At 41.7% G+C, this 14,096-nt stretch overlaps 1 protein-coding gene across 1 annotated transcript; it reads left to right on the forward strand.

The window, feature by feature from the left end:
* The first annotated feature begins 211 nt into the window (after positions 1-211).
* On the forward strand, positions 212-10,457 carry LOC147103339 (fatty acid-binding protein, brain-like). Its single transcript, XM_085963191.1, has 4 exons — positions 212-228; positions 2,980-3,211; positions 9,047-9,148; positions 10,098-10,457. The coding sequence occupies exons 1-4, from the start codon at positions 212-214 to the stop codon at positions 10,152-10,154; spliced, it is 408 nt and encodes a 135-aa protein (XP_085819317.1). The 3' UTR covers positions 10,155-10,457.
* Positions 10,458-14,096: the final 3,639 nt, after the last annotated feature.

A 14,096-nucleotide genomic window follows, 5' to 3' on the forward strand; every position in this document is an offset into this window, starting at 1 on the left:
GCTCTGGAGTGTCAGCCTAGATTTTGTGCTCAAGTATCTGGAGTGGGACTTGAACCCACAACCTTCTGACTCAGAGGCAAGAGTGCTACCAACTTTTTTTTTTAACTCGTGCTCAGGATGTGGGTGGCATTGGGCAAGGCTGCATTTATTGCCCATCCATAGTTGCCCTGAGAAGATGGTGTTTCTTGAACCGCTGCAGTACTTTTTGGCAATGGTGCTCCTACAATGGTACAGGTAGACTATCCCGTATCTGCAGTTCCGAAATTCGAAAACCTCTGAAAACCGAAAGTTTTTTCGTGGAGCGTAACTCGTGCGCACGACATGACCCGAGTGGCGCCAAACATGACCCGACGCGGCCGATGTTTGACCCACGCAGGTGTGAGGCATCAGTTGTGTCTCAGCGCTGTCACACGCGCGTCTGCTGCTCTCTTTGATATTATTTGTTTTTTTGTGATTTGTGAAAATGTCAAAAAGAGCTACAGATACCCCTATGGGTAACAGTGAGCAGCAGAAAAGGAAGCATCTCTCATTATCGATATGTGTTTGCTTACGGGGTGCTGCCCAGACCCCCGCTACGGTGTTACCCGTAATACCATTCTGAAATCTGAAAAATTCCAAATTCCGAAAAACATCTGGTCCCAAGGGTTTCGGATAATGGATAGTGCACCTGTATTAGGTAGGGAATTCCAGGATCTTGAACCCAGTGATGACGAAGGATTGGCAGCACATGTCCAAGTCAGGATAATGTATAACTTGCAGGTAATGGGGAACAAAGAAATGGCTGACCAATTAAATACATACTTTGGTTCTGTCTTCACAAAGGAGGACACAAATAACCTCCCAGAGATGTCTAATAAGAGGGAGGATCTGAATGAAATCAGTGTTTGTAGGGAAATGGTGTTAGGGAAATTGATGGGATTGAAGGCCAATAAATCCCCAGGGCCTGATAATCTACATCCTAGGGTACTTAAGGAAGTGGCCCTAGAAATAGTAGATGCATTGCTGGTCATCTTCCAAAATTCTATAGACTCGGGCACAGTTCTCATGGATTGGAGGATAGCTAATGTAACCCCACTATTTAAAAAAGGTGGTAGAGAGAAAACGGGGAATTATAGACCGATAAGCCTGACATCGGTAGTGGGGAAAATGCTAGAGTCCATTATAAAAGATGTAATAGCAGAGCACTTGGAAAACAGTGACAGGATTGGACAAAGTCAACATGGATTTACAAAAGGTAAATCGTGCTTGACTAATCTACTGGAATTTTTTGAGGATGTAACTGGTAGAATAGATAAGGGAGAACCAGTGGATGTGGTGTAATTGAACTTTCAGAAGGCTTTCGATAAGGTTCCGCATAAGAGATTAGCGTGCAAAGTTAAAGCACATGGGATTGGGGGTAAGGTACTGACTTGGATAGAGAACTGGTTGGCAGACAGGAAGCAAAGAGTTGGAATAAACGGGTCTTTTTCCGAGTGCCAGGCAGTTACTAGTGGGGTACCGCAGGGATCGGTCCTAGGACCCCAGCTATTCACAATATATATTAATGATCTAGACAAGGGAACTAGATGTAATATCTCCAAGTTTGCAGAAGACACAAAGCTGGGTGGGCGTGTGTGCTGTGAGGAGGATGCAGAGAAACTCCAGTATGATTGGGACAGGTTGGGTGATTGGGCAGATGCATGGCCGATGCAGTATAATGTGGATAAATGCGAGGTTATCCACTTTGGTGGCAAAAACAGGAAGGCAGATTATTATCTGAACGGCAATAGATTGGGAGAAGGGGAAGTGCAACGAGACCTGGGTGTCCTTGTGCACCAGTCGCTGAAGGTAAGCATGCAGGTGCAGCAGGCGGTTAAGAAGGCAAATGGTATGTTGGCCTTCATAGCGAGAGGATTCGAGTACAGGAACAAGGATGACTTGCTGCAGTTGTACAGGGCCTTGGTGAGACCACACCTTGAGTATTGTGTGCAGTTATGGTCGCCTTATCGGAGGAAGGATGTTCTTGCCATGGAGGGAGTGCAGCGAAGATTCACCAGACTGATACCTGGGATGGCAGGAATGACGTATGAGAAGAGATTGGGTCGATTGGGCTTATATTCGCTGGAGTTCAGAAGAATGAAGGGATCTCATTGAAACTTATAAAATTCTAACAGGACTAGACAGACTAGATACAGGAAGGCTGTTCCCGATGGCAGGAGAGTCCAGAACCAGGGGTCACAGTCTATGGATAAGGGGTAAGCCATTTAGGACTGAGATGAGGAGGAATTTCTTCACCCAGAGAGTGGTGAACCTGTGGAATTCTCTACCACAGAAGGCAGTGGAGGCCAATTCATTAAATATATTCAAGAAGGAGTTAGATATACTTCTTAAAGCTAAAGGGATATGGGGAGAAAGCAGGGACAGGGTACTGAATTTGGATGATCAGCCATGATCTCAGTAAATAGCGGAGCAGGCTCGAGGGGCCGAATCGCCTACTCCTGCTCCTATCTTCTATGTTTCTATGACAGTGTTCCCCTGACATTGCTGCTCTCGTCCCTTTGTGGCAGAAGTTGCACTGTTGAGTTTTTGTTGAATTAATCTTGGTATATTGCCACAGTGCAAACTGGGTAGTACCTACTGCAGCCGTGGTGTGCCAGAGGTGGAGAGGGTGGGATATTGAGTGCAGTGGCATGGGGTGCCGATTGCCAGTTATAGTATCTATTATAATACTCGGCTCTCCAGCTTAGGCCTCCCCTTCTCTAGGTTTGCGGCCTTTTGAGGACGTGCTTCAGCCCCGAGTACTAAATCGTTCACATTTTACCTGTGAGCATGTAGTTATAATACTTCTGACTCGCAGCAATGAATTACAGCTATATTTATATGAATGATGTATCATTAGGTTTATGATTTGCCCAATAGTGTGGTGCATTTGTATTTGCCACGTATTTATGATCGTTATTTATTTAGGATCATCAGTAATGTACAGCGTTGAACTTCTAGTTTGCACCGGTTGCATTATTATTGCTATATTTATGGCTGTTTCTGCTTCCTGATCTTAGAGGTGAGCTTTGCAATCCGACAGTTGGGCAATGTCCTTAAACCCACCACCGTCATCAAGTTGGACGGCGACTGTGTTATTTTGCAAACCCTGAGCACCTTCAGAAACACTGAACTCGTCTTCCACCTTGACAAACCGTTCGATGAGCATACCGTAGATGATAGAGATTGCAAGGTAAGGGTACCTCGGAGGGTACACTGTCTACTCCCCATCCACCCCCTCGTGCCACTTCATGCTCAACAAAACTATTATGTACTTTCAGAGAATTATAATTCAAATTCGTGGACTGTAAAAGAGTCATACCTCAGTCTTAATTTTGGCAGAGTCAGCACTATTTTGTCTGCACATGTAATTAAGGCGCTTTTGATACATCTGGACCTATGGCATGTAACACGAGACCTGTATTGAAATGAGCAATGCATGGATGGGATGGACAGCAGTATCCATGATACTTCTACAATCATGCATTTTAATTAGCAGGTTGAAGGGAAAGGAACGTCTCAGAACACTACTTTATGTTTAAAAGTACTGCCATGTTTGAATTTATATTGGAAAAAATACAATAGTCTGGTTTGACATTTTTTCAAAACAGTCGTCTTCTGAATTGCTTCACTGCTAGACTGCCTCATGACATCACCAACGGGAAAAAGCCTGCGCATCATGGAGTGGCTTTATTGGAAACAATCAGGGGAATAACTTGAGACTGCCATGCTAGCTGCCCAGGAGCCAACTGAACCCAGGCATCCAAACTGCAGGCTGGGGTTGCACCACATTTAAATAAAGACATTCTTCTAAATTTATATTTTTTCCCATTTATAGAACGAGGGAGGGCTTTAAACAAAAGGTACGCCCTTCCAATTTTACTATGCCTTTGATGGTGTGTATGTGTGCGAGAGACGCTGAGAGATTATTTGGTTTACTTTTTGATTTAGTTGCATTCGAGTGACCACGAAAGTCTTAAGATGGCAGCAGAGTAGCAGGAAGTTAGAAACCGAGACGGTACACAATAGGCAAAAGCAGAGAAACCAGAGAGAGGGAGTGAAAATGTTACGAAAACTGCAAAAATTGGGATAGAAATCTCGAGAGAGAGAAAATAGTGCAGAGGCCCATACATACAGAAGCAGGGACCCAGGGAACAGGAGAAAATGATACAAGAACTGCAGGGGAGTGAGAATGAGGAATGTATAGAAAATATTACAGAAATTGCAATCCGAGAAAAACACCCAGAGAGACAGCAAGAAAATGTTTCAAAAGAGAGAATGCTGTAATGAGAGCGAGAGAGAGTACAGAAATCATTTGCTGTCCTTTGACTGGAACAGCAATTAGATAAAGATGAGTTACACTATTTGATATTCTGTTTCAATTTGAAGAAAAACCATCTTGAGGACCTGGTTGAGGAATGGCAGAGAGAGACCATGAGGAAGAGGGAGAGATTTTAAGTGGAAGGCAGAGATACCCTGTTTTGTGGGGTGGCGAGAGAGAAGTGTTTAAGGAGAACTTCCTTTTTAAAGGAAAGAGGTGCTAGTGAGTGAGGGAAGGGAAGATTGACCCTGTTGCAGTTACTGTCAGAGTTTAACAGACTTGCGTTATAAAACTATATACCCTCCGACTTAGGACGGACGCCACGGGAGGTCCACTGGTATTTTTCAAGAGTGGCATACCATTCTTTTCCCCTTAAAGCCATGATATGAGTAACTAAAGAACGTCTGCAGAGTACTGACTATGGAGTTACTGATAATTTTGAAATGACGTTGAGAATCGTGTGATATACTTGTCATTCTGTGATAACTGGTGGTAGTTCCATATCCTAACTGCACTGAACAATCAACATATGTAGTCAGTGAAACTGTCACTAACATCAATGTAGTGAAAGTCTGAATTTTTCAATAGTTTATCAGTTGCTGAACAAAATAATGAGTTTTACGTGAAATAGAAATACAATATTCAAAATGTTACACTTCTAGACTGGAATTAAAAATTAGGCATTTGGAATGAAGCCTTGAATAAATTAATGACAATTAAGTAATGAAAGACCATTCTGGCCTCGCGCATCACCAATTTTAATCGCTCCTCCATTGGCGGCCGTGCCTTCAGCTGCCTAGGCCTTGAGCTCTGGAATTCCCTCCCTAAACCTCTCTACCGCACGCTCCTCCTTTAAATGCTCTTTAAAACCGACCTCTTTAACCAAGCTTTTGGTCACCTGTCACTAATATCTCCTTATGTGGCTCGTTGTCAAATGTTGTTTGATCACGTTCCCGTGAAACGCCTTGGAACATTTTAATTTGTTAAAGGTGCTATATGACTGCATGTTGTTGTTGGATAATTGGGATAATAGGAATGTCGGTACTAGAAACTCCATTGTATTGGTTTTATGAATGTTTGTTTGTTCTTGCAATATGGTATGATACAGTTACAATGCTTGTATTTCAACAGATATCGATAATAATTGGACTGTCAAATTACCTTATCTGACTTCACTAAACTGACGGGGAGAAAAAATTGCCTGCACCAATCGGCTTAGAACCTCATTCCTGCTGTGCATTTGACAGTAAATCTGTCTCCACTGACAGCAGAAACATGTATTGCAAATGATGAATTCAGCAGATTTGAACAGTGTGGGGTTGGGGGGGGGGGGGGGTTGTGGATGAAATGACATGCATATTTGCATTGTTACAAAAGACTAACCAAAAGCCATTTGTCTTATCAAACCTGCTCCTGGACTCCCTCCCACATATTTGATGATCTAAGAGAAAGTCCTACATAGTTAATTCATCCCCAAAGGTAATGAAGTAAAACTTTCCAATATTTGCCACATGTACATCATTCACACTTACCAGTAACAAAGGAATCATGATGCCAGGTGAGATATTTTCCTCATCTCTGTCTATATTTGCTCCTATAACCTTTGATCCCGATCCATGGTCCAGGCGTGATATTGGAAATGGTGCACAGCATCTAAACGAGTGATACAGATTGAATTCTTGCAGCATAACATTTTCATACTTGTAACTTAGGCTGAGCTCATTTTAATGTTAGAACTGATAGGGATTTAAAAACTTTTAAGAGTTGAGAGTTGTTTAATAAGCAGTCTTAAACAAGCAGTCTTTTCTTTAAAAAAAACAGATGATTTTTTAAAACTTCTGTAATATAACTGCTATCCAAAACATAAGAGAATTTTCAGGAAGAGAAAAGGGTCCGGCTGGTTGCTCCCTTTTTTGAATGATCTCTACCCCACCTTCTTAGCATGTCCCTCAATCCCTTTACTCACCAGAAACACACATTTGTTCATAAAAATGCCGCAACACTCATTCTAGTTGCACTGTTTCTCATTTAATTGCACTGTCTTTTATTTTGCTATGACCTACAAACTTGGAGATATAAGAACATAAGAACATAAGAAATAGGAGCAGGAGTAGGCCAATCGGCCCCTCGAGCCTGCTCCGCCATTCAATAAGATCATGGCTGATCTGATCCTAACCGCCAATCCGCTATCAATGAACCATCTCCTGAATCTAACAGAATTAGACACACGAAATAGGAGCAGGATCAGGCTACACGGCCCCTGGGCCCGCTCCGCTACCCACAGGGCCATGACCGATCCGAACCTAGACTCATGTCCAAATTCCTGCCTGCTACCCGTAACCCTTAATTCCCTTTACTTCTAAGAAACTGTCTATTTCTGTTTTAAATTTATGTAACGATGTAGCTTCTACAGCTTTTTGGGGCAGCATATTCCATGGACCTACCACCCTCTGAGTGAAGTAGTTCCTCCTCATCTCAGTTTTGAAAGAGCAGCCCCTTATTCTAAGACTATGCCCCCTAGTTCTAGTTTCACCCATCATCGGGAACATCTTCCCCGCATCCACCCGATCCAACCCCTTCACAATCTTATATGTTTCAATAAGATCGCTTCTCATTCTTCTGAACTCCAATGAGTAGAGTCCCAAAGATATTTCTTACAATATCTTTGCTCAGCTCATTTGTAAATAGCATGGGGTCCCCGCTTACTGACTGCAGGCATGCCCCACTTGCAACCTCTTTCCAACTTGAAAAGTTTCCATTTTATGACAGCCCTTTGTTTTAAAACAATAAGGATTTTAAATCGGAGTGGGTTTCCAAACGGGAATAGGACCCCAATTTGTATAAATGCAAGAGCTCCTGCCCTCTTTAGGAAGGCTCCTCAGCTGCCTGTAGGTTAAGTTTTCAGGTGGTGGGAAATGGATGCATTTCGAGTGGGTTTCTAACCTGCTCCATTTTAACTGCCCACCCACCCAGTTTCCACTGGGTAGCGTTAAAATCGCCACCATATCAAACCAGTGAATGGACCTGACAGAATAATGCAGAGGCTTTGACTCTAGATAAATATTGTTCTGTAAGTATACAAGACTCTTTTTTTTCTGTTTGTACTACAGTTCACAGTATCTTTATTTTTAACTGAGTTAAATTTGTGTACATAAATGAATGCAGAAGAACACTTATCAATATAGGTGTTCTAAATGTGTTAGAATCCCAATGTTATACTACAACAGAGAAGAAGAACACGGAGTTCTAGTGATTGCTGAGGACTATCAGCCCATTTGTTTAAATTGTCATGTCCAATTAGACTAATAAGGTTCAAACTTAAGTTTACTTGCATGACGTAATGGGTTAGGAAGTTGATTATTTTTTGGTTCTGTCCAGAGCAATGTCTTTAATGTTGATTAGGGGTGAAGATCTCCGGTGTAAAATTTCTGCAAATGGTACAATTGACAGCTGTAATAGTTTGGTCATTACCTGTATTGCCTGAATTGAATTTTACTAATATATATATTTCTGTAATGTTAAGTTCAACTGGTTATCTTAACTTTAAGCCAGCAGACCCATCCAGACTGGTTACTATAGTCATTTGGAGTTTCAATTAGCAAATGAATGGAAGCATCATTGTGTACAGTCTCAAAATATTTCATGCCATTGTGATGGAATGGTTCATGGGTGGCATTGAAGTGGTTGCCATCAAAATCGCTTGTTTATACAAGTTTCTGTAGCTTTGAAATAATGGAAATATCGCAGGAAGTCAGTCAGTTAGTTAAAATGACCAATCAATGACGAGCATCCTAAGTTACTTATCAGTGAAGAATGCCTCTATTCAATGGTGATGGTCAATTAAACAATGAGAGATATGCTGTTTGCCTATGGTTCTAAGGATGGGGTGGTTCAATCCCTTGACCTCGCAGCCCTGAGGGGTGCCCTCTCTCTTTCGCGTGCCCTCTCGCTCTTGCTAGCTCTCTCTGACATAGAATGGGTGTGTGAACTTGTGCAGCCCTGTAGTGCAAAGCCAGAGCCTATTAATTTTGGAATAGTTGACGTGAAATTAGATTGTCAGTAATGACTTGTCATCTTTCATGAAGCAGGGAAATTGACAGATCTCACTTTGAAAACTGTATTCTGTTCATTCATGTATTTAATGTAAAATAAACCAGTTTGTTGCTTTGCAGTTGTGTCTCGTCTTGATGGTGCTTTTCAGTCCACCCCTTGTAAAGAGAACACGTGCCATATTTCAGTACATTACCTGCTTCTGTATTAGGATCTGATTTTTTGTGCAGTAAAATGTTTACTCTGATCATAGGACATTCAAGGTCTACTTATGGGAGTGTCCAGTTTTGCCAAAACGAGAATATTTATACAAAACCCCCAAATTGTGGCAACGCCTTGATGAACAGTCTGATTAGAATGACAGCGTTGTTTTTTTAAATTTAGATCACAATAAACATTTTTTTAAAAACCCGCACAATAAGATAGTCTGAAAAAATTGATTGAAGAACCTACCTGAGTAAATAAAGGGGGAAACTGTTCCTAACACAACTGTAACGGAGTGTGTGCATGTATTGAGTGTAATTGTGAGAGGCCGACTTGTGAAGTTATAAATATTGGACATTGAGTGTGAAGAACCTTTTGTGGAATGTGGAGGGGAGGACCTAACCTCTGTTTATCAACTGTAGAAGAGTAATATGCTGGCTGTTGTTGTTCCAGACAGTTGTGTCATTGAAAGGTGACAAATTGGTTCAGGTTCAGAAGTGGGATGGAAAACAAACAACACTTATCCGAGAAGTCAAAGATGAGAAGCTCATATTGGTACGTTGAAGAAAGAGAGCAAGATTTGCATTTATATACAGGAAACTCTTTATTATCCGGCACCAACGTGGTGCCGGTTTATCAAAAAGTCCGGATTACAGAGAGGTATAGTTTAAAAGGTACGAGAGCTCCGTACACAGCAACAAATCCAGGCTTCCCTGTTGCTTAGCAACATGTGCAGGAACTCCGGCCACAGACCAAGCATCCTTGTTGCTTAGCAACAAGTGCACAAACCCCAGTTACACGGCCACAGATCCAGGAACGGCCACTAATATGAAGTAAAACTTACCTGAACCTACTCCTGAATTTTGCCAGTTAACAGAGTTTCCTGTAGCACCTTATCACAATTGAGAAACGTGACTCGCTTTCAAATTCGGATTTATATTCACCTGAGGTGGTGAAGTTGGGGCACGGGTTTCAGGAATGGTTGGTGGCATCAAGCACCCTCCAGTTCAGTGAAGCTCCTTCTGCTTTGTCCCAGTAATGTGCTTTAGCTACAACCTCTGAATCAAAGTACAAAGTTGCACTTTTTTGGTGAATTTATGTGCTCATCAAAGTGAACACTGGGGAACGGAGCCCAGTGTCAGTATGAAGCACCCCAGGTCGGGTATAGACCAGTTAGATACAGAGTAAAGTTTCCCTTACTTAATCTCTAGTCCCTAGTGCGTAAGTGTCCAGTGTTCCATTTCCCATGTTATCCATCCGGGGTGTGTCTATGTGGGATTGTCAATTTGCAGTCCATTCAGGCCAGTTTTTGTGTTGTTGGCCCATGCCCTCTAAGAACTGGATTGACACAGGTAAACCTGATTTTTATAGGATCCTTACAACCGGCAGACTCTGAGCTAAGGAAAATGCACTTTGCATAACTTTGCATTTAAACTAAAGTGTGCACACCTGATCTCACCAAATTTTGTTTTCTGACCGATCGTTTTGGTATTTTTTTTCCTAGACTCTTTCCCTCAATGATGTGGTTTCTGTTCGCACATATGAGAGGGACACTGCATGAGGAAGCTCCTTTCTTCAGATTCCTGTTATTTGGGCAGCCATAACCTAACATTCATTGCATCAATCAACAGGGAGCAGCATCGTTCCTGTCAACATGTGGCAAGCTACTGTACTTTTCATATGTCATTCTTTTCGCAAACCTGAAAGCATTTACAATAAATCATATTTGTTTAAGAACAATTGTGGATTTCTGCAGGTTCTACCAAGTTTTTTTTCTTAAACAAAATTGAAACCTTTTGGATATCCCAAGACTTTATTTGTACTCCTCTTCCTACCCATCTAATAAAACGGTTGCGTGTTCAAACTGAAGGCCTCATACAATTATTTGCAAGTTGTTAAATATCCAGAGTTGTGGAACTTGTTCACTGGAAAAACTTCCACCGGTAATAGTTCAGGTTTTTTTTTATTGCAGTTCAATAAATAATTGAAACCTGGTCATTTTAGTGTTTACGAAATCAAATGATTCAATTGCAGTAGAGTGCTGTCTACCACACCTGCTATCTGCCAAAAGAATGCAGAAAACACCCACCAGCCTCTACCAGTATATATGCTCAAGAACACATAGGCTGGAGTATTTTTAAAGGACTTAACACATCTTGGGTAGAGAGAATGTTGCTAAACCATTTAAATGGTTTATGGCATTTCAACCCTTTTACTGTTTTGTAACACACTCCAGCCGACATCTTAGATTTGTCATCAGTCGTGAGCCCCTGTCCTATATAAATGTAGCCCGTCTCCTTTACCAAATTTCTTTTATCCCCCAAGTAGTCCTAGTTGTATTTGACTAGCGCCATTTACTTTCAGAATTCTATCCTTGAACTTTTTTCCTTTTCCAAACACCGCTATCCAACCATGGCTAATAAGAGAAGTTAAAGATAGTATTAGATCAAAGGAAGAGGCTTATAATGTTGCCAAAAATAGTAAGCCTGAGGATTTTAGAATTCAGCAAGAGGACCAAGAAATTGATAAAGGGAAAATAGAATGAGAGTAAATTAGCGACATAAAAACAGACTGTCAAAGCTTCTATAGGTATGTAAAAAGGAAAAGACTAGCAAAAGTAAATGTGGGCCCCTTACAGGCTGAGACAGGACAAATTATAATGGGGAATAAGGAAATGGCAGAGAAATTAAACAAATACTTTGTGTCTGTCTTCACGGAAGAAGAGGCAAAAAACTTCCTGGAAATAGTGGAGAACCAAGGGTCTAGCGAGAATGAGGAACTGAAAGATATTAGTATTAATAAAATAGTACTGGAGAAATTAATGGGACTGAAAGCCGATAAATCTCCTGGACCTGATGGCCTACATCCTAGGGTTTTGAAAGAGTTGGCTATAGATAGTGGACATGGTGTGGAGATGCCGGAGTTGGACTGGGGTGGACAAATGTAAGAAGTCACACACCAGGTTATAGTCCAACAGCTTTATTTGAAATCACAAGCTTTCGGAGCGCTGCTCCTTCTTCAGCGCTCCGAAAGCTTGTGATTTCAAATAAAGCTGTTGGACTATAACCTGGTGTTGTGTGACTTCTTACATAGATAGTGGATGCATTGGTTGTCATTTTCCAAAATTCCATAGATTCTGGCACGGTTCCCGCAGATTGGAAGGTAGCAAATGTAACCCCACTATTTAAGAAAGGAGGGAGAGAGAAAACGGGGAACTACAGACCAGTTAGCCTGACATCAGTAGTAGGGAAAATGCTAGAATCTATTATTAAGGACGTGGTAACAGGGCACTTAGAAAATAGTAATAGGATTGGGCAGAGTCAACACGGATTTATGAAAGGGAAATAGTGTTTGACAAATCTGTTGGGAGTTTTCTGAGGTTGTAACTAGCAGAATAGATAAGGGGGAACCAGTGGATGTGGTGTATTTGGATTTTCAGAAGGCATTTGATAAGGTGCCACACAAGAGGTCATTAAATAAAATTAGGACTCAGGGGATTGGAGGTAATATACTAGCATGGAGTGAGGATTGGTTAACAGACACAAAACAGAGTAGGAATAAACGGGTCATTTTCGGGTTGGCAGGCTGTAACTAGTGGGGACCGCAAGGATCAGTGATTGGGCCTCAGCTATTCATAATCTATACCAATGATTTGGATGAGGGGACCAAATGTAATATATCCAAGTTTGCTGATGATACAAAGCTAGGTGGGAATGTAAGTTGTGAGGAGGATGCAAGGAGGCTTCAAGGGGATATAGACAGGCTAAGTGAGTGGGCAAGAACACGGCAAATGGAATATAATGTGGAGAAATGTGAAGTTATCCACTTTGGTAGGAAAAATAGAAAAGCAGAGTATTTTTTAAATGGAGATTGGGAAATGTAGGTGTTCAGAGGGACCTGGGTGTCCTTGTACACAAATCACTGAAAGTTAACATGCAAGTACAGCAAGCAATTAGGAAAGCAAATGGTATGTTGGCCTTTATTACAAGAGGATTTGAGTATAAGAGTAAAGATGTCTTACTGCAATTATATAGGGCCCTGGTGAGACCACATCTGGAGTATTGTGTACAGTTTTGGTCTCCTTACCTAAGGAAGGATATACGTGCCATAGAGGGAGTGCAACGAAGGTTCACCAGACTGGTTCCTGGGATGGGGGGGGGATTGTTCTATGAGGAGAGATTGAGTAGACTAGGCCTATATTCTCTAGAGTTTAGAAGAATGAGAGGTGATCTCATTGAAACATAAAATTCTTAAAGGGCTCAACAGTGTAGATGTTTCCCTGGCTGGGGAGTCTAGAGCCAGGGGTCGCAGTCTCAGAATAAAGGGGTCAGCCATTTAGAACTGAGATGAGGAGACATTTCTTCAGAGGGTGGTGAATCTTTGGAATTTTCTACCCCAGAGGGCTGTGGAGGCTCAGTCATTGAGTATATTCAAGACAGAGAGCGATAGATTTTTGGACATTAAGGGAATCGAGAGATATGGGGATAGTGCAGGTAATTGGAGATGAGGTAGAAGATCAGCCATGATCGTACTGAATGGCGGAGCAGGCTCGAAGGGCTAAATGGCCGACTCCTGCTCCTATTTCTTATGTTCTTATCAACCCACAGTATGCAGCCTTGCATCTTCCCCCTTTCAGTTTCCTGTCACTGTGCTTATCGCTAACATCCAAGTTGGTTACATGTATTTATTATGAACTGGAATTTTAGACTGCCATTGGATACGCCCTACATCCTCACTTATCTGCATCTCATCCATCATTTGTTCTGATGGGTATCAGATATATAGGAACAGGAGTAGGCCATTCTGCCAGTCGAGCCTGTTCCGCTTTTCAGTTGGATCATGGCTGATCTGTACCTCAACTCCATTTAGCTGCCTTTGTTCCCTATCCCATATATTCCAAATCCTCCATTTGTGAATAAATTGCCATCAGTTGGCTATCACCTTTGTTGCTCGATTGTCTAAGAGCACATTAGTGGGCAATTTCCACAAAGCCACCAGTTTTAAACTAGTTTGGGTGGAAATCCTACCTCTAATTAGCCACGTTGGTTGTACGTCAGCAGCACAGCTCCGATTGGTTGTTAACAAAGATGACCGACTTGCAAATGTGTTGGTTATTTTTCCTGAACGATTTTCATAATAAGAACACGTATCAATTTGTTCAAAGTTCGATAGCTCACTGGTGACCAGAAATTGCTTTTGTTCTACAGTAATTGGAAACTGGGTTTTATCAGGACTTCTTCGCTCGTGTGGCAGGCAGCGCTCTTCTTAGACAGATTTCAATTGGTGCTATTTACATTCTGGAACCTTTATTATACAGTTAAGAGGTGCCCTTTTCATAATGCTTGTTTCACATAAATGAAAACAAATGAGAGACGTTGGAATTATTCGCTACAGGCTAAACTTCACAAGCTGCTCTGTAGCTAACTCCCCACACCATTCTGAGCATCCCCATGTGTCATAACCTTACATGAAAAATTACCGCTTTAAAATACACATGTCTTAA

This window comes from Somniosus microcephalus, chromosome 20 (genome assembly GCF_052327205.1).
Source record: "Somniosus microcephalus isolate GS21.2 chromosome 20, FLI_Smic_1.0, whole genome shotgun sequence".
NCBI classification, from domain to species: Eukaryota; Metazoa; Chordata; class Chondrichthyes; order Squaliformes; family Somniosidae; genus Somniosus; species Somniosus microcephalus.